Source organism: Macrosteles quadrilineatus, unplaced genomic scaffold (assembly GCF_028750875.1).
Source record: "Macrosteles quadrilineatus isolate MER2022 unplaced genomic scaffold, UCM_ALF_1.0 Scaffold_3__2_contigs__length_128488019, whole genome shotgun sequence".
Lineage (NCBI taxonomy): Eukaryota > Metazoa > Arthropoda > Insecta > Hemiptera > Cicadellidae > Macrosteles > Macrosteles quadrilineatus.
The window spans coordinates 77658978-77681420 of NW_026542596.1; the positions used below are offsets into that span (position 1 = coordinate 77658978).

Sequence of the window (22443 nt, forward strand, 5' to 3'; positions counted from 1 at the left end):
AGAGAAATCTAGGTAGATCACATAATCTTTCCCAAAGATAACTGGTCTTCAAGGCGTGAAACCATGCCAGGACAACAAAACAATATTACGTTAACATAATATTTTTTATTGAAATATTAACAGCTAATATTATGATATAAAATTTAATCAAAACCTATCTATAAACTGGTTTACAACCATTTACCATAGACTAGCATTTACTTACCTTCCATTCCATAAAAATACTAGGTATGTAATTTTCTAATTTTAAGTGTAGGCCTACAAAAGTTTTTCGAATTGTGTCCATAATAATGTTAAGGTTTCAATTTAATTTTATGTGCATATAGACCAAAGCTTACATTTAAAATTTGGGCCGTAATTTTTTCTCTTTCCTAGTGGGCCGTACCCCTGAAGAGGTAGTGTATCACTGAATCATGTGCTGAAATGTTAATGCTCAGTAACTGTGTACCAAGTTTTAAAGCTCTATATTTATAACTTTTTGAAATATTTAACCGTCTCGGGACTTTTCTTTCCACCCTATAGGAGCAATATAGAAACTGAGCAAAGTCTTTGCAGGGTGTTCACATTCTGGAAAGTCGGGGGAAAAAATCCTGTAATTAAAAGTCAAGGAAAAAGGTCATGGAAATACCTAATTATGGGTGGATTTGAGGGAACTTTTCAATGCTCTAGTCGGCCGTAGCCCCAACTATTCTAGCATTTTTCACAAATATAAGACAAAATCAATTTATTACATAGTTGTATGAGTTTTTAATTAAAAATTAAAGTGGAGAGAGAACTTGGCCAGCTGTGGGGACGGAGGAGGATGGGGTTTATTTTTTCCTACATTATTTTGAATGCCATATTTTTAGCAAAATGTATTACTCCGTTATCTGTTCCACCATGACATATTTCATTATATTCTGTGAAATAACTTTTATGTGCAGTATTATTCGTGTGTGTGTGTATGTATACTATAATTTTCGAGTAAAGTTTGAGTCATGGGAATCAATGGTGAATGGTCATGGAAATAAATGACAAATTTTCTGTGGACGCCCTGCTTTGTGCTAAAGGGGTCTCTAGATACCCTGCATAGGAGACCCATGCATTTGTGACCTCTACGACAATTTTCATCAACATTAAAGGTCGGGTGAGGATGAGAGAACCATCCCTAAGTCATGAATGCTTGTGACTCCAAGTACACAAGAATTCATGGCAAGAAAAGAACCAAGCCAAGTAAAAAGTTTCATTTTTTGAATGCACGTGTACTTTTGAGTTTTATGACAAGGCCCATTCCAGTCAACGGCTGCTTTCATCAAGGTAAGGTAAGGTATCAAGGTAAAGTAAGGTATCAGCATTGACTATTGTATCAGGTAGCTGGCCTGAGACGGTAGCAAGATACATAGATCATCTCACTTAATTCTACTTCCATCCTTTACTCGTATTTGGGTTAAAAACGCACACAATTTAAAACCCAATCTCAATTGATAACAACAATAATAATAAAATATACTGTAATGTGTTAGCTTGCTCGATGTGGGAAAGCCATCTTCATCTTCTTTTTTATACTTTTCATAAAGTTTGTGAGCATGTAAATGAGAAGAGGTAGCTATGATGAAATAGTATATTACGTTACTAGTCCTGAAAATAAATGTTTACCGGACGAGTGTGGTCGTTCCCGTGCGAGACGAAGTCGAGTACGGGATTGCCATACGAGTCCGGTACACACATTTTGGACGAGTTACGTACGATAGTTTACGCCATACTACTTAATTCGTACAAATCCTTATATATTCCCACCAACTAAAGGACTAAACATCACCAGTCATAACCTAAGAGAGGTTATGTTTTTGTATATCAACAATCATTGCCACGCAAATACAGTATAATCAGCTGATTGGTGTCCGGTAAAACTCATTGCAGAACAGTATTACGCAATGAAACCCCATTTGATTAAGCTGGCGGCAAACAGCTGTTTTCTGGACTAAATCCTTGCGTGGGAAGTTCGTCAAAATAATGTGGTGTGGCGTAAAAGGTTTTATTTTATGTGGCAAACCAATCATTTGTTTATAACTGCTTTACCATAGATAAAACATACGTTAGTCTATGCTTATACCATAGACTAACCAACACTTATGTTTTATCTATGCTTATACGCATACGTTCCATACTTCGGTTGTCTTTGTACAATGTGCATCCTCATTCTAAATCCTTTGATCCTTCATTTTGTCATTCTCTCTCTTTTCTGTCTCTGCCTCGCATCATCTCGTAGCAACTCGTAATCGCCGAGATGAGAGGTAAACCACCACACCACTCGTAGAAAAGGAATGTAGAGAAAAGAAAAGGCGATTAACAAAGGAACGCTAGCCCTAAGAAAGAAATAAGAAGTGGCAGTGCAGTGGCCTGGCCTGAGCCAAAACAACAGTAAAGAAAACTACGAAACGGAATGGTCGGTCCTCGGTAGGGGCATAGATAAAACAGTCTATGGTAACTTAGGGGTTTCTGTGATGTGTATTTATTTATTTAGTGTATCCAAGATCTAGTTTGAGTTTACTGTCCAGTTTGTCATGTTCATGGAATCAGTGGTGATTTGTGTTTGCATACTGTTATCGCAGTGATAGGCGTAGTAAATAAAAAGAATGTGAGCATTACGAGGGTTTAATAGAAAAAGAACGTGTCGGTATGTGGCTGGGAAGGTACCGATAACATTTTAATCATGTGGACTCTTTACCTTTTAGGGATTTTATGGCTATTGCATTTTACTCAAGGTAAGTTGATCCTTCTTTTTACCAAACAATTAGGATAGACCTCATTGACCATCTTTGGTTCTGACTTGAAGTCAACTTTGGTAAAAGGCTTGTGGGTTGAGGTTAGGTCTATGATGATCTCAGTCCCAAGCTGTAGCCTACCCTTGAGCATTCACGTTTTTTGAGTAGTGACAAACGACTGATTTCAACCATCCGATGTTTCATCTGATGGTTTTGCTTTCATCCGATAGTGTTCAGATGGATGATTCACTGATGGTTTTGAGTGTGGTGGGGTGGGGAGCATCCGTGCTGCTTCCGGAGACAGATAAAACTATCCAACTAGAGAATGAATGGATAAACCATCAGTTTGCGTGCCTGACCAGATAGATAGTTTTGATATATTGGCGTTCCTATCCAGCGCCATGTTTCGGAGGATTTACCCGTGCATGAACGAATAGATAAATATAGGCCTCTATGTTTTGCATGATTAAAGAACTAACATGTAGGCTACTAACTTATTAGGAAATTACTTCCCTCTTCTATGTTTTATTCTTATAATAGCTAAAATAGGCTAACTTACATATATTTATTTATTTTTCATTCGTTTAAAATCATTTAGGCCTAACTTAAAATGAATAAGTTTAGGCGTAATTCATGTTTTCTTAAGGTTATTCACTATTTATGGAAATAATTGCCATTTTCCTAAGTCTTTTGGTAACCTAACTTATTTTTATTTTAATCTTTTGATATGTCTAAATTATGACCACTCGATATATTAGATATTTATTACTCACGTACCGGTAATAATTGTAGAAAGGTAACAAGCTGTTTGTACAAATTTTAAAAGTATTCATAATTTAAAACCACGTAATTAATAATAGGTTAACCTATCTAATAAATAAAAGGTTAAAATACCTGATTGTCGCCTTGTGGTCCAAAGTCCCTAATAATATCTGCCCGAATGCATTGAAGTTACAGTACTGTTGTTCTGAGCATGAGCAGATGATTGGATGATTCACCTGATAATGTATGAATAAATAACCCATTTAATACTCCTGTGTAAGTAGAATAGTAAGTTAAACAAATTAACTCATCGGGCAAATAACAAATATTCATTTCACCATTATAAAGAACAGTTTAAGTTTTCAAATAACTAATTCGTAAGTAGTTTAAACTAATGAAAACGTGACACAGATAGTTTTACGATTGAATGAAAACATGGAACGGGTGGTTTACCAGACTGATGAGTTAGCTGATTCGGCTGATTCACCTGTGATAGAATGGATGGTTCATCCGGATGAAAACTAAAGTAACCATCGGATGAATCGGTTGGCGCGCAACAACCGGGTGAATCGTCTGTTTCTATCGGATAGTTCCCATCACTATTTTTGAGCAATCTTTTTTGCTTCGAGGTTAACTAAGCTTTCCTTGGCTTAACTTTCAGGTCTCAGGCCCTTAAGTTAGCCTAAGTTATAGGCTATTTTTAAAGTTGTTGACCGAGTAAGATTCAGGACCTTGTCCTCTAGACCTACTTAACTTACAGCATTTAACCGAAACTGCTTAGTCCTACGCTACTTACTTCAAATTTAACTGCTTTCTACTGTTTTTCTTCAGGAACAGTTAATCTTGCTTTTATTCCCTGATATTTACGCAAACTAAAACTCGCACACTTAGGGAAATCTACTTGATAATAAATTAACTTGGCTCAGGCTAATGTTCATTAAACATGGACTAGCCTTTATACCATCGACCGGGTAGCCGGTAGACTGTTATCAAAAACACTGTTATCTGATATCAAAAACAACCGAATGATAATATCGATCGATATTTTTTATTGGATTATTTCATTTGATATTAAGTTACGGTATTTGGTTAACGGTAGTTAGGTTAACCTAACTAACTAATCGACACATCGAATGAAATAAATTGAAAACTTATATCGAATAATCGATTAATCGATCAATAATTTAATTAAGTTGATTTTGACAACAGATGTAAAAAGTCTACTCCAAAACACTCTAAGGTACGAGCCTACCATCTGAACTGTCTCAAACGCATTAGGCATCTAGCTCTTATGGCGTAACTCCATGTTTGCGCTCTCAAAAGACGCTAGGTAGGCTATATCTCTTTTCACAGTTGCTTGATTTTAAATTAATTTATTTTAATTAGTAGCCTACTTAATCTGCATCAGACTGCAGAGATTATGGTAGGCCTACCTGTAAGTTAGATTAATTTTTTTTTTTTTTTTTTAAATAAAAGAGGTTGGAGGTTGGGTTGCCTTTTAACCTTGCATTTGCCCGTCCACATAGACTAAGCGCCCGTGCGTGGATCGTTAACAGCAAAGCAAGGAGTGAGCCGGTACAGTACAAAGGTGAACTGTACTGATAAAATGTTATCGGCAGTGACCAGGATCCGAACCCACGACATCGCTGCCTTGGGCCCGAAGTCCGCGACGCTACCGACTGAGCCACCGACTCACTAAGCTAACCGAGTGTGGATTGGGCGTCTTTAATTAATTTTATGCAGCAGGCTTATTATTTGGTCCTATGCATATTGAAGTGTTGTTGTGGTCAATGGCCTAGTGGTTACCTGTACTGAAAAAAAATTTAAATTTAAAATTCTTATGTTCTTATGTACAATGAGTAATCTTACTAATATTATAAATAATGTGAATATGGGACCGTATAGATTTTACCTATGGTATAGCAAAAATGTTTCGGCTGTAGGCCTAGATTATATTTGCTACTGAAATTTACTAAACATGGTTTGTTGCTGCCACTTTTGACTGGCTGTTAAACAAATTTTAAATTATTGTTGTGGCAATTGAATTAGTCTGACCCAATGGTAATCAGTAATCGAGTTATAAATTGAACAGATATCTAGTTTCTATTCTTCTACAAAACAAATTCCCTTAATGATAAACATTAGAGTAAGTAGGCCTATGGTGGTTTTTATACTACACATAGCCTACCAATATTTGTATACTTCCTTGCCATTACGGATGTTAAATGCAATATGAAGTAATTTTCTCGCTGGATGACTTTCTTAACCTCCCTCTTAAATAAACCAATATGAATGTAGGCCTATCATTAGAATAACAATTGTTTGTTGACACTATTTAATTTTTCTACCGTACTTACACTTGGATGAATATTGTCTATTGTCTATGTTGAGTAGGTCTAGTTGTATTCTATCACAGAGAAGTAAAATATAGAGGATATGAGCTTATGGGACAACCGTGCGCTTGTAGCTTTGGTATGGTGGTTTGAAAATGTACTTGTATCAAGCAAGGAAGAGCCTGATCATGACGATGACCATATGTACAGTCCCGGCCACGTAAAGAGAGAAAATGTCCAGGTAGACCCGGTCAGGCCTAATCCGCTGTTGTCAAAACATAGCTATTGTTTTGAAACCGAGGGGGCGCGCTACCCCATCCCAGCGGTCATTGCTACTGCCTCCCTTTAATTCTTAGAAATAACTCGGGCCAGTACAAATTCTATAAATCGAACGGGTGATCGCCTATAATTAAGTGACAGGTCATTTTATTCACAAAGTGAAGACGAATATCACAAAATTTGAATCGCAATTCTACGTCACTTCGTTGATTGGCTAGTCGATGTTGAGAAGCAGCAGGCAATGACCGCTGAGGTAGCAATGACCGCTGGGATGGGGTAGCGAGCCCCCTCGGTTTCAAAACAATAGCTATGTTTTGACAACGGCGGATTAGGCCTGACCGGGTCTACCTGGACATTTTCTCTCTTTACGTGGCCGGGACTGTATATTTGTATAGCAGTTATAGCGCACAGGGTTTTCCTACCGCGTGAGCACTGTAGTACGTCCCTACATACCCTTATATAGGGCTCCTTTTCATCCTTTGCAAGGGGTAAAGGAGAGCAGAAGGGGATGACTAATAGAAATCTAGACTAGACACCAGCGACAGACACCACTATCTAACTTCTCTGTGATTCTATTGTCTTTACTGTAGGTTTCGGTAAGATCTGGACTCAGGATCGATATACTTTTTTTAGTGAGCGTCTTTTGGCATGATAAATCGAGTAAAAGTTATCCAATTTTGATGAAATTCTTACAAACACGCAAACGTGCATTAAGTTACTTGAGCGAGTTTGCAAAAACAGTTTTTAATTTAACAATGGGGTAAAAATTGGTTTTTTCTAATTTTTTTACTCTCAGAACATTCATTTTCAGAATTTCTTTTTAACATTGTGTTACAGCTTAAAAAATAAATTATTTGGTCCTATGCATATTGAAGTGTTGTTGTGGTCAATGGCCTAGTGGTTACCTGTACTGAAAAAAAAATTAAATTTAAAATTCTTATGTTCTTATGGACAATGAGTAATCTTACTAATATTATAAATAATGTGAAAGTTTGTGTGTTTGTTTGTTTGAAGTTCAATCACGCATAAACCACTGGACGGATTGGGCTGAAATTTTGCATGATGATAGCTCACATTCCCGATTAACATATAGGCATATTCTTATCCCAAAAATCCTTTCGGGCTCCGCCCCAGTGGCTCTGTAGTTCCCCATGTTAACCTTATAAGTATTCATATTAAAGGGAATTAAAGAATTTAGTCATCTGATTCAACTAAAAAGTTATTTCTATGATATACATTAAAAAGTTATCAGATTTACCAACAGGGTGCAGCACTATTATTATTTTTTTATTTATGTAAACAGCTAATTTGAACTAAGCAGCAGCAACAAAAAACTGTGATACGTGTAGATATAAAGTCAACGGTGATACGCAATGAGAACTGTCAAAGTGGGATTGTTTACAGTTATGTTTATGTTTTTAATCTCATGAATAATTTGTGATTTTTTGTGAATTCGTAATAACTTATTTTTCTTTATTATTTAGGTTAAGTGGTAGAACATTATGGCTATGGTAGAAGTGTAATACCATTAGTATAGGTACCGTCAATTTAAAGAAGCAAATTTTATCAAACTTTGTCCTCCCCCAATTGCAAACGCAAAGCTTGAGTATAACTGCAATAAGCATTTTAAACTTGCCAACCCCGTACGAAGGACGGGTACTCTGCTAGTTGTAGATATTTTTGTAGGAATACTTAAAATATATATAACTAGCTGTAACCCGCGGGCTTTGCCCCGTTTAACTTCTTAATTTTCAAGATTATCTCGTTCGCATGGCTCAATCACGTCCTGGTTGAAGTTTGTTCGCTACGCTCACTCACCTTTAGGTTGGAGCACGTTCGCTGCGCTCACTTGCCTTCAGGTTAGCTCGTTCGCTACGCTAACTCGCCTCCAGGTTGAAGTTCGTTCGCTACGCTCACTCACCTTTTGGTTGCAAATTAGCTGTTGTCATAAATGTAAAAGAAATAATAGTGCTGCATAGTGATGTAAAATACCCGGGTATTTAAAACTCAAGGTAAATACCCTGGGTATTTACCCGGGTAAATACCCAAAATCCATAAATACCCGGGTATTTTGGGTATTTATGAAATCAAATGAAATGAATTTATATTTACCCCTAAATATGTTATTGTTATCATTACATGATAAATAAGGATAGTCTATAACACCTTTTACAGTAACTTGAAGCTTTGCTCGTTCCTTTTATTTAATGAATTAGCACTTTTTTAAAATAATATATAAAGTTTCTAAATAAACATGGGATTTCGTGTCTTAAATCGAGTAACATCAGTTAAATTGAACTTACTAAAATGTAGTAGGCCTATATTAAAAAAGGCTGTGGCTATTTCAATTTTCATCATTTTATAAATTTATAACCAATTAAATAACATAAACAAAATTATTTTAATTTATAAATATCCAGGAATTGTTGGGTATTTATGATGCAAACATTTTATTGTATAAATGGCTTGGAAGGCTAGACAGACCTAAGCCTGATTGACATAGGCAGAATGGCAGAATACTAAAAGTAATTAAACTTTTCTGTGTAACCGCTTATTTTGAAACAAAAATATATTTTAATAAACCTACTAAAAAAATGTATCTCCTGTTTTTTTGGTCTACCGGTTAATATAATTTTGAAAGATTTATTGTACTATAGATTCAAATGTTTTATATCACAAGTTTATGAATTAGTTTTTTTTTTTTATACCATTGATACCAACAAAAGATCTAGAACAAAAATATTATTAAATCCTGCCATTCTACAGATTGAATTTAAATTATTGTCTTAAGTTGTTTACACATGGGCCACTAATAGGTAAAATTTTCCTGTCTTTCTAAATAATAATTATTACTTTGCAAATAATTTTTTTTCACTTTCAATAAAATAAATTGATCTATCTATCATAGAAATTAAAAAATCAAGTAGTCAGGACCAGTGCAACCATGCGACCAGGGTATTTATGCTGATTATGCTCTATGCTCAGACCTGGATATTTATGGCGATTATACCCAGAAGTAAAATGCTAGTAGTGACCATATGAAATTTTGTTTAACACATTTTATTATCATTTTACTATCCTTACAGGGTAATAATTGCAAAAAAACATCTCAATCTTCTCTAACTTTAATAAAAATGATAAATACCCAGTTTTTGGGTATTTACCCGGGCCTGGGGTAAATACCCAGGTAAAAACCCAATTTATATTTACCTACCCACTGGGTATTTACCCGGCCCACATCACTAGTGCTGCACCCTGTTGGTAATCCTTGTAACTTTAAAGCTATTGAACATCATAGAACAGAACCAACTTGTTTAATTGAAACAGCTGTTAAGATTCAATAATTCCATTTCTCATAAAGTTAACATGGGAAACCCCAGAGCCACTGGGGCGGAGCCCGAAAGGATTTTTGAAATAAGAATATGCCTATATGTTAATCGGGAATGTGAGCTATCGTCATGCCAAATTTCAGCCCAATCCGACCAGTATTTTTCGCGTTCACTTGTCACAAACATACATCCATACATCCATACATCCATACATCCAAACTTTCTCATTTATAATATTAGTAGGATTGTGTAGCCTATTATTTTATTAGGAAATCATTCTTAACGACCAATTTGGTACCTAAGTAGCCTAAATTATAATGCCAAATGAATATGAATTAAAAAAAAAAATAATTAGGTATGTGTGCTTGTACAGAAGGATGTTTTGTTACAGTGATTGTTGTTACCGAGAAATGTCTGCAAGCTATTTGATGTTCAAACTGGTATCAGCTGTTTGTTGTTTAGGGTTTAAATAAATGGTCCTGACTAGATTCACAGCTGGCTTTTCTCAGCAACAAAGCTATACACGGCATCTCGGACAACTACTACACTAATATTTACCTTAAAATAAGCTTCATTTTAAAGAGTTGTTAGCCTCCGGATTACGTTTGAATAATTATAATGGTTTTACCTGCATTCAGTAATCCAAAAAGATGCTTGTGGCAACTATAATTTCGATTCACAGGGAATCATCTTCAGGCCGTACAAGGCGTCGTTATTCATCTCCGTATGAAAGTCGTCATTTAATAAATAAGTACATAGAACACGAACATACATGAAAACGCACATTGAAAGACGAACATTTAACATTAAAAATACTGAGCACTCGGAGACACGAGACAGGTGACGCGACCGGGTGGAAGTTGTAGCTCCAACTCTTCTATTATTTTATTTTACTAATTATCCAGGTAATTACATAATGGAAGTTTAGCTAACTCATCCCCTAACAATTTGTAGGCAGCTAGAAAAAACAAAATTATTTATATTTCATACGTTGAACCGGTCAATCTTAAACTAAATAGGTATTGCGTAATTGAGTTTATAAAAGATAATTTTATTTTTAAGACAGTCCTCTTTTGTTTTATTTTTATAAAGGCAATAAAAACCTTTTATTACCATCCATTTATTGTTAATCAATAGGTAGGCCAATATAGAATGTAAATACTGTATTGAATTTTACACTGCTATGTACTCCATAACTTGACTTCAAATTATTTAATCTTACTTGTCTGTAAACCAGTACATACTATTTTTAATTCTTAGGGATAGGAACGGTTTTTCGGATGGATATTGATTCAATATATTGCTATGCTAATCTTGGAATGTGTGATTCATTCATCAATTAAGACAGGGACGCCACCTAGGTGTGTATTTTAACCCAAGAAGGATCAGCCTTAAAATGTATTTAACCTAGAAGGAAAGAGACGACTTCTATAAGGACAATTTTATTTATGACGAAGCACCTGTACATACATCCTGTAATAGCCTAGATCCTGTACGTTTTGTGCCAATAAATAAATATCATATCATATTACTGACTAAGAACAGCTATTTCATTGGCCAGGATCATTAAATTAAATCCCAATTATCGGTACGGTTGGGTCCAGTTTTGAAACAACAATTTTTAGGTGTGAGCACTAAAACCACTCCACCCAGCCAGTCGTGATTAACAATAGGCCTACCTTCTTAAATTTTGGATTTTTAGAAATACTGTATTGCCTTTGTAAAAAAAATACCCCTGCCGCAGCAAACCTGCAGACTAAGCGAATTTCCATTTGCCTTTTTGGATTTATTTACGCTAAAATGTCTCCTTAAAAATATCGCATTTATTCCCTATTTTTCTCAAACTAACATTTGTTATTGATAATTCCCTACTACAAATCAATTAATACTGGTAAGACAAATTATATAAAATAATGAAAGCTCAATAGAGCGATGGGGAATTGCGGCACCATCTTCAAACTGAATGCTTCGAATTTTGCGTCTTGTTCCTTGAAGCCTAAGCGAAACTGCTCGAATGATGGAAAGCTGGCTTTGGATCCATTTTACAGCCAGGGTCTCGCTTGTTCTCCTCTGAAACGCTTCATACCTATTCTTTGTAGGGGACTCCTTCTGTGGAAGATATTAATGGTGTGAAGCTTCCTTTGATGTCTTCGGCTGCTTTGTCATATTTATTGTGTTTCTGAATGGCATGGTTTCGAGATGTTGTTCCCCATTCTTGGTTGGCGTAAGAGAGAGTGTCAGCATAAACAATGCAATTATCAAAAAACGCTACTCTCTCAGCTTCCCAAATACCATTAAATATTTTATTCCCTATTTAAATAGCATTAGTTTACGAGTATTTAGGTTTGCTGCAACAGGGAGGGTAAAAAAAGGTGTTCTTTTATAAAATGTCAATAGTTTAGTATGAATGCATTTTGCAAATTTGATCAAAATATGCTCATAAACGAGCAAACTACAAAAGTTTACAATTTTCTCCATAAGAATAAAATGGAATTTTAAATTTACAATTAGGCCTATTTTAAATTTTCTCCGTAGCCATCAGGCGCATAATAACGCTTCAATATACTAAATTATTTGTTTTTTTTTTAAGCTCTACAAAATGGTTTGAAAATAAGTTGCTAAATTTCATGTTTTGAGGGTAAAAAATGGGAAAACCCAATTTTTACCCTCTATAACCCTCCATAAACCCCTGTTCCCATAGTCCGATCATGCTTGTTTGCGAACTTGTTTGAATAAACGTAGGGTTACACGTTTGTACCAAATTTCATCAAAATCGGATGATTTTTGCTCAAGTTATCGCGCTAACGGACACGTGTATAAATATACTAGCAGAGTACCCGTCCTTAGAACGGGATTTGTATATAAATATAAATGCTTATTGCAATTATACTCAACCTTTTCGTTTGCAATGAGGGGAGTCACAGTTTGATCAAATTTGATTCTTAATTTTTTTTAAATAATAGTATTACACATCTACCATAGCCATAATGTTCTGCTACTTCACCTAAACAATGGAGAAAAATAAATTATTAAATTCCCAAAATATCTCAAACTATCCATGAAATTAAAAACACAAGCATACTGTAAACAATCCTAATTTAAGAGTTTTCATTGCGAGTTTTTTGTTACTCCTTAGTTCAAATTAGCTGTTTTCATAAATGAAAAAAAAATAGTGCTGCTATTGTAAATTTTATAACTTTTAATGCTTTTGAATACCATAGAACCAACTTTTTAGTTGAAACAGCTGACAAAATTCTTTAATTCCCTTTAAATATGAATACTCATTAGGTTAACATGGGGAACTACAGAGCCACTGGGGCGGAGCCCGGAAGGATTTTTGAGATAAGAATATGCCTATATATGTTAATCTGGAATGTGAGCTATCATCATGACATGCCAAATTTCAGCCCAATCCGACCAGTATTTTTCGCGTTTACTTGTCACAAACATACATATAGCCTACGCCTACATACATCCAAACTTTCTCATTTATAAATAGTATAGTAGTATAGTATAGGACTCGCCTTTGGCTCGCTGGGGGCTCCGCCCCCAGGCCCCCTTTTTTGGTTGGGGGTAAATAGAAATGAGCCATGGCACAAGACCTGCAATTGAGCCAAATTTCAGATCTTTAGCTAATCTAGAAGTGGGTAAAATTTATTTAGACCGATGCACCTGTAGGAATAACATTGGGGGGATTATAATTTTCGTGGGGGGTAGGAGTTATATTTGTAAAATGTCAATTTTCGAAAAGGGCGGAAGATCAACAATCATGTCAAATTTCAGAAATCCAGTTAATCTAGAAATGGGTAAACATGATTTTGACTTATGCACCTGTAAGAATAACATTAGGGGGGGGAGGATTTAAAATGGGGGGGTGAAAATACGACGCCCCCAGGCCCCCTTTTTTGGTTGGGGGTAAATACAAATGGGCCATGGCGCAAGACCTACAATTGAACAAAATTTCAGATCTCTAGCTAATCTAGAAGTAGGTAAAATTGATTTAGACCGATGCACCTGTAGGAATAATATTGGGGGGGCCCAAATTTTGACATTAAACCTATGTTTTGGGGGTCAAGGAGTAGAGTTACGAAAAAACACGTAGTGTTTAAAATTTAAAGTTAAGTAAGGAGAATACAAAGCAATATTAATTTTTGCAAAAACAAATTATTTAAGTATGAAAAATGGCGAAAACCGGTAAAAATTTAAAGAAATTTACCAAATTTTGAAAGTAGGGCGTTTTTTGAAGGTTAAGGAGTGCGATTTTCGGGAAACACCTAATAAGGGTTTGTAGAAAATTTGATTCCCGTTCATGAAAATCCTTTCAAATCTTTTCTATCTCTTACTGTTTTCGAGCTATAGGCGATTGAAAAAAAAGTGTTTTGTCGTTTTTAGAGGTCCGCCAGTTTGGATTTTTAAGGTGGGTAAAATTTAAAAATGGGACTTTTGCAAAATTTGCCATAAACTTATGATCCCTTACTACAATAGTACCAAATTCCAAGTCTCTAGCACGTTTCTAAACGATTCATATGACCATACCAAAGTCATTATATTTTAATCTTACTCTCCATAAGAATAACATGGGGCTCGTAAAAGTGGTAAAAAACCTTCAAATTTTGAAATTAAACCTAAGTTTTGGGGGTTAAGGAGTAAAGATACGAAAAATTATTAAAGGAGTAGAATTTAAAGTAAGGAGAATACAAGAACCAAGGAGAATACAAAGCAATAATAATATTCGCGAAAAGTAATTATTTAAGTATGAAAAAATAGCGAAAACCGGTAAAAATTTGAAAGAAATTTATCAAATTTTAAAAGTATGGCGTTTTTTGAAGCTGAAGGAGTGCGATTTTTGGAAAACGCAGTATAGGGCTTTGTAGAAAATTTAATTTCCTTTCGCTAAGATTCTTTCAAATCCTTTCTATCTCTTACTGTTTTCGAGCTACATCCGATTAAAAAAACTTGTTTTTTCGTTTTAAGAGGTCCGCCATTTTGGATGTTTGGGGGGGTTAAAATTAGAAAATGGGACTTTTGGGAATTTCACCGGTAATGTAAGATCCCATACTACAATACTACCAAGTTTCAAGTCTCTAGCACGTTTCTAATTGGTTCAGATGAGCATACTAAAGTCGGCATTTTTCAATGTTATTCTCCATAAGAATAACATGGGGCTCTTAAAAGTGGTAAAAAACCTTCAAATGTTGACATTAAACCTAAGTTTTGGGGGTTAAGGAGTAAAGTTACGAAAAAAGACGTATTGTGTAAAATTTAAACTAAAGTAAGGAGAATACAAAGCAATAATAATATTTGCAAAAAGGAATGATTTAAGTATGAAAAAATAGCGAAAACCGGTAAAAAGTTGAAATAAATTTACCAAATTTTGAAATTAGGGAGTTTTTTGAACCCGAAAGAGTGCGATTTTCGGAAAACATCTAAAAGGGTTTTGTAGAAAATTTAATTCCTGTTCCTGGATATACTTTCAAATCTTTTCTAGCTCTTACTGTTTTCGAGCTAAATTCGTTTGAAAAAAACGTGTTTTATCGTTTTCAGAGGTCCGCCATTTTGGATTTTTGGGGGGGTTAAAATTTGAAAATAGGACTTTTGAAAATTTCAACATTAGCTTATGATCCCTTACTACAATACTACCAAATTACAAGTCTCTAGCACATTTCTAAACGATTCATATGACCATACCAAAGTCATTATATTTCAATCTTATTCTCCATAAGAATAACACGGGGCTCGTAAAAGTGGCAAAAACCTTCAAATTTTGAGATTAAAATTAAGTTTTGGGGGTCAAGGAGTAAAGTTACGAAAAAACATGTGATAAGTAAAATTTAAAGTAAAGTAAGGAGAATACAAAGCAATACTAGTTTTTCAGGGTGTATACCAACCGGGAAAACCGGGAGAACCGGGAAATAACCTTGAATTTGAAGGGACCTGAAAAAACCGGGAAAAAGCCGGGATTTTTGGACCGAATCCGGGATTTTTATTTTAGCCCCGGTAGAAGATTGTAGTCGTAAAATGCGTCTTGCTGCGATTGCGGGCGACGACGATGACGTTTACGTGACCGCGGGAGACGACAATGACGTTTCCGTGACCGCGGGAGACGACGATGACGTTTCCGTGACCGCGGGAGACGACGATGACGTTTCCGTGACCGCGGGAGACGACGATGACGTTTCCGTGACCGCGGGAGACGACGTTGATGTTTACATGGCTGCGGTAAATATTCATGATTTTACCGCGATCGCGTACTTCGACGATTACGTTTCCCTAACCGCTGGAGTCAATGATGATGTCTACACGGCCGTGGAAGATTTTCATGATTTGCCGTGACCGCGAAAGATGACGATGATGATTTCTACACGGCCGCGTGAAATACTCATGATTTCGCCGCGATTGCGACCTACGACGATGACGTTTCCGTGACCGCGGGAGACTACGATGACGTTTCCGTGACCGCGGGAGACGACGATGACGTTTCCGTGACCGCGGGAGACGACGATGACGTTTCCGTGACCGGGGGAGACGACGATGACGTTTCCGTGACCGCGGGATCAACGATGATTTCTACACGGCCGCGTGAAATACTCATGATTTTGCCGCGATTGCGACCTACGACGATGACGTTTCCGTGACCGCGGGGTCAACGATGATGTATACACTGCCGCGGGAAATATTCATGATTTTGCCGAGATCGCGGGAGACGACGATGACGTTTCCGTGACCGCGGGAGACGACGATGACGTTTCCGTGACCGCGGGAGACGACGATGACGTTTCCGTGACCGCGGGAGACGACGATGTTTATGTCTACACGGCCGCAGATGTTTATGATTTTGCCGAGATCGCGGACGACGGCGATGACGTTTTCATATCTGCGAGAGGCAATGATGATGTCCACACGGCCGCGGAAGATATTCGTGATTTGCCGTGACCGCGAAAGACGACGATGATTTTGTCTACACGGCCGCAGATGTTCATGATTTAGCCGTGATCGCGGACAACGACGATGACGTTTACGTGACCGCAGGATCAACGATGATGTTTACACTGCCGCGGGAAACATTCATGATTTTTCCGAGATCGCGCACGACAACGATGACGTTCCCGTGACCGCGGGAGTCAATGATGGTGTCTACACGACCTCGGAACATTTTCGTTATTTTGCCGTGATCGCGGTCGATGACGATGACGTTTACGTGACCGTGGGAGTCAATGATGATGTCCACACGGCCGCGGAAGATTTTCGTGATTTTGCCGCGATCGTGGATGACGATGATTACGTTTTCGTGATCGCGAGAGATGGCGATAATGTATACATACCGTGGGAGATGTCCAGGATTTTTCTATGGTAACGTAAGACTGTTATGACGTTTACGTCACCGTGGGAAGCGACCTCAGGACCGCAGGAAATATTCAGGATTTAGCCGCCGTTGATAATGTGTTCATAAAAAATGAAGATAATATTCATGATTTTGCTGCTATCGAGAGGGACGATGTTTCCGTGGACTTAAGTAATGATGATAATGAAAATTGTTACTATAGTAGGGATTATTACTTTTTCAACACTAGCTCACTGGACTTTGAAACAAATTTAATGTAAGTTTATATTGTATACTTAGGCTGCAAGTCTTAAATTGATTATAGTTTAAGTGGAACCAAAAAAATACGCGGGAACCTGGAAAAACTTCGAAAAACCAGGAAAAAACCTGGAAAAAACCTGGAATTTCACTTTAATAAAATAGTATACACCCTGTTTTTGAAAAAAAAAAAAATTATTTTAAGTATGAAAACATGGCGAAAACCTGTAAAAATGTAATAAAAATTTACCAAATTTTGAAAGTAGGGCGTTTTTTAAAGGTGAAGGAGTGCGATTTTCGGAAAACGCTTAAGAGGGTTTTGTATAAAATTTAATTCCTGTTCCTGGATATACTTTCAAATCTTTTCTATCTCTTACCGTTTTCGAGCTACATCCGGTTGAAAAAAAAGTGTTTTTGTCGTTTTCAGAGGTCCGCCATTTTGGATTTTTGGGGGGGTTAAAATTTGAAAATATGCACCGACTTTTGCATATTCCACCGGTATTGTAAGACCTCTTACTACAATACTACGCAAATTTGAAGTCTCTAGCACGTTTCTAAGTTGTTCAGATGAGCGTACCAAATTCGGTATTTTTCAATGTTATTTCCCATAAGAATAACATGGGGGGGGAATTCGAAATTTCGGGGGGGTTAAATTTAGAAAATGCGACTTTTCGGATTTTTCCCGGGGGTTTGGGCACTAGACTTACAAAACGCCGAAAATTTCAAGTCTCTAGCTCATCTAGAAGTGGTCTAGAATTTGTATCCCTTAGTTACACATGCGGCTGTATAGTATTTAGATATAGGATATATTTATTTGAACGGATGGTGTTTTTGGCCTCTAGGGACCTCAAAACGAAAAAGTAAATATGTCCCGGGTCCAGGTCTTACCATGAGTACTACGGTAATAGCTTATTCCCTATACGGGAAATTCGCTAAAATCAATTACAATTTTGGACTCAAAAAGTTTGAAGAATTGACAGAGCACAGTCTTCTAGAACGGCGGATAGGATGTTTGCTCTTGTGCCGTGTCCATTAATTACAAACTTGTTAATCGGGTAGGAGAGCTGGGTGTTATGGTTGATTGGGCCAGAGTTGTATCCTCGCGGGTGGCGGGGGGTGAGCGGGAGAGGGGCAAGGGCTCGTCTGGCCTAACTAGAGGGAGGAGCCAACAGGTGGTGGCCGAGCTCATCATAAACAAAGACTCGTTTCGGTACAGTCGCCTCCCCGCACTGTAGACCTCGGCGCGCCGTGTTATAATGACGGAGAAGAATCGACCGTGAAATTCTCAACTCCAACTAGGGCGTTTTGTTGTTTAGCTGCTGTTTGTCAGCTACAATGTCGCTCAGAAAATGTTTATATTTTTTTTGTTCCTGCGAATGGCGAACTCAATGCTTTGAATTAAAAACACCTTTTAAATGGTTCGATAGAAATTGAAAAATAGTATACTCAACTCATGTACAACATTGCAGTATCTAATTATTTTTGTGCTGATTGCTCTAGCGAATGTTTACAATAACTTTTTTTAACTTATAGTGTCCAGAGTATAGTTTTTGGAACTATAAAATAAACAAGCCTTAACTTTCAAGACATGGTATTGAGTCTTTTTTATCTTTACCAGTTTTATAAGCTGCTAATCTCATGTATTTATGCAAATCATAAAACCTGTATTTACTGTCTCAAGGCCGCCTTAAGAAAGGGATCGTAATCACTGATTAAACCATGTTTACCACAGTAATCCAATTGAGGGCTATATAAAATGAACAACCTTTATTCTGAAATTCAAGAAAAAACATTCTTCGACAGTTAAGACTATCAAAACATTTAAAAGATGAAATCCATAAAATAATAATTCACAAGCACTCACAAATTTATTTATTTTGGAATGACAGTTCTTTAACTTCGTAAATACCGTCATGATACCGAATAGGTACACAAATATTAACTTAAATTAAAAACAAAACTATTTGTCCAGGATCGTTTCTTAAAGTTACGTTATGTTATGTTCAAAGTTCCCGTTGTCACTGAAATGTTACAAAGTAATACAGAGTTGTTTTATAGGTGAAAACTGTTTAATCTATTTTTGAAAGGTGCAAGAGCGATCATGTTAATTAAATGTGACTGTTTTGTGATCTTCATAAATTATGTGCGTGTTTTAATATACTATCTGCCTACTGTTAGTTATTTAATAAATTTATGAAGTACTATCCCTCAATTTCTAATGTTAACGGTTTGATCTTGAGGAGTAAATTTAGGGCTCGAACTTCATGCTATTAATTCATTTATCATGCTTTCCAATCACTTTGTGCTAATTTGTAGCCAGGATTGTTATACATTTGCAGAGGATATAGTTATATAATGTGGGTGTACGGTGTACTTATCTATCATAATCGATATTGAACTATTTTCAATGAATATTCGGAATAAGGCTCGTCTGCGTCGTGTCCCTACAATATTTAATTGATAGGGTGTTGGCGTTTAATTTGAATCGCCATATCCACTTAGAACTAGGGACTAATGGTTATAATTTACTTTCCTAAACAGATCTGTATATCTTGTCTACCGTACTCTTTTTCTCTCCCGGGTGTATCTGTTCATGGCTTTCAGCCTGGTCCTGGGATGCTGGTTAGCGAGATGCTGCTACCGCCCGGCGACACGGACCCACTTGGCCATTCATTTTGTGAGAAGAGAGGATAGAAGGAGAGGAGAGGATATTGGGGGGGGGGGGGGGTCCGTAAATCGTGCGTGGCCCCGAGCTCCGGCAGCGAACCTAAACCTGCATTCTTGGCTTCATCCGCTCACAAAAAGCAAACCCCGGCCCTCACTATCCTACTGGAACACTCCAGCCATTCTTCGCATTTTATCTTCGCACTTCTTGCGTCCTAATTTGTGTTAATGCTCTTTTTGCTCTTGTTCCGACATAAGTGACATCTTGATTCTGGTTTTGACAAGTTTGACATTTAAACGCGTTGTACCTGTAATCTCGTATTTACATGGAACCTATAGACATTCCATTCTCATGTTAAATTTGTAAATCGATACATTTTTGATGAGTCAATAGTTTTCAACTAAAAACAGGCAGTTTGTGTAGTGATTTCGTGACACTTCTGTCCTGATGTCATGGGTACGAATCCCGGCAATCGTCATTTAAACAATTACTGTATATGAGACTGGGACGGTCGCGTCTTCCTGTAATCCAGCTACTAGGAGGTCACGAATTATGGGTATTTATAGGCATGCACTGTATATACGATACTCCCTGGTGTGGATTACCGATGGCACTAGTGAGTACTACGACTATCCGCATTACTATCCTGATAATTAGACCAATTCTTTAATTACAAGGTAAAAAATGTGGTTCGGGTTCCACTATAAACTGTAGACCCCTTGCCATTGGCTGCATGTGGTATTATAATTAACAGCTTTGTCTAAAAGGAATATGTCGGCAGTCTCTAACAAGACTACAAGATCGCGCCACTCATACTATAACTCATACTATACACTCATCTACATTCATACTTGGCTGAAAATACCAATACCTACTTTCGTATGGACGCCATTTCAATGTAAAGTATTAAAGTATCTGTTCATAATGGTGAGAACTATAAATAACGGTTTTGAGCCAACATTTACTGTAGGTCAATTTATCCTACTAATAATATTATAAATGAGAAAGTTTGGATGTATGGATGTATGTTTGTGACAAGTGAACGCGAAAAATACTGGTCGGATTGGGCTGAAATTTGGCATGATGATAGCTCACATTCCCGATTAACATATAGGCATATTCTTATTTCAAAAATCCTTTCGGGCTCCGCCCCAGTGGCTCTGGAGTTTCCCATGTTAACCTTATGAGACATGGAATTATTGAATCTTAACAGCTGTTTCAATTAAACAAGTTGGTTCTGTTCTATGATGTTCAATAGCATTAAAGTTACAAGGATTACCAACAGGGTGCAGCACTATTATTTCTTTTACATTTATGACAACAGCTAATTTGCAACCAAAAGGTGAGTGAGCGTAGCGAACGAACTTCAACCTGGAGGCGAGTTAGCGTAGCGAACGAGCTAACCTGAAGGCAAGTGAGCGCAGCGAACGAGCTCCAACCTAAAGGTGAGTGAGCGTAGCGAACAAACTTCAACCAGGACGTGATTGAGCCATGCGAACGAGATAATCTTTAAAATTAAGAAGTTAAACGGGGCAAAGCCCGCGGGTTACAGCTAGTCAATTATAAGAGATAAGTCTCGTAGGCGTAAGAAGAGTATCTTTTATTGGAGATATTCTTCAGCCAAAAACTACTAAAAGCTACGATATTTTTTCCAAAACACAACATATCGGGCTAGGCGTATATCTTTGACTTCGAAGGGACATCCGGAATAATACTTGCTCACTTTGTAAATACTTAGTTAATACTTCTATAATAGTTCTTAGTTAACTTAATTTTCTGAACAGTCGTGATTATTGTGCTTGCCATCAAATCTGTAGGTTGCTGATTTCATCCTGGGCGTTGTCTATTCTTTACCCAGATGTCACATGTTTATTCAACAAAATTTGGACGTTAGTTATAACCTGGGTTTAGACAGTTTGTTGAGTTTTTTACTGAGGAAAATGCAAAACTATCATCTACCAAATTACGATGTGATGATCCGTATATAATGACGTCATGGTTAACTTGCTCTTGCTCTATTAATAGTTCATCCAGAGGGCCAAATCTGTAGCCAACCATTGATTTGAAATTGTCAATCATTTAATTGTGGAGTGTTACTGTAGTTGTTTTAAGGACGATCGGAATGCCAGTAAATATACATGCTTTGGCCACAGTCAAGTCTTTGATAGTGATATCGAACAAACATCTAATTGGACGATAATTTATATCTGTCGTACTCTTTGTATGGGGTAGATAAATGATAACTATTGATCTTCAAACACAACAAGCATCTGTTTGATTACGACGAGTTATTTATAGCCATCGGTTTCTCCACGGCCGCGTCAATATTTAACATTCATTGTTATTTATGTTGACGTGTTATGCAAACGAAAAATATTTGCTATTTTGAAGCAGGGTGTCCACATTCTGGAAAGTCAGGGATAGTCAGGGAAAGTCATGGAAAAAAATTGTGGTTATTGAAAGTCATGGAAATAGGCAAACAGTCATGGAATGTCATGGAAATTCCCAATGATGGATGGGTTTGACGAGACTTAATACTCTAGTTGGCTGCAACGCCGACTATTGTAGCTTTTTTCAGTATTTTTTATAAATTCACAACACTTGAACTTATTACAGTGTTTGTATTAGTTGATGAGAGTTTCGAGTTTGTAATAGTCACTACAATCTGTACCTACTTTATCTTATAATTTAATTTAATATTTTTAGGATATTGTTGCAACAGTAGTGTAGGTACAGTATATTAAAATGTTAC

General features: G+C 36.8%; 1 protein-coding gene across 1 annotated transcript in view; it reads left to right on the forward strand.

The window, feature by feature from the left end:
• The first annotated feature begins 2404 nt into the window (after positions 1-2404).
• LOC128988528 (low-density lipoprotein receptor-related protein 6) overlaps positions 2405-22443 on the forward strand; it is a 59619-nt gene continuing 39580 nt past the window's right edge. The window contains exon 1 of the mRNA XM_054409904.1: positions 2405-2744. Coding sequence (XP_054265879.1) covers positions 2693-2744 — 52 coding nt within the window. The 5' untranslated portion in view covers positions 2405-2692. The remainder of the gene's footprint in view (positions 2745-22443) is intronic.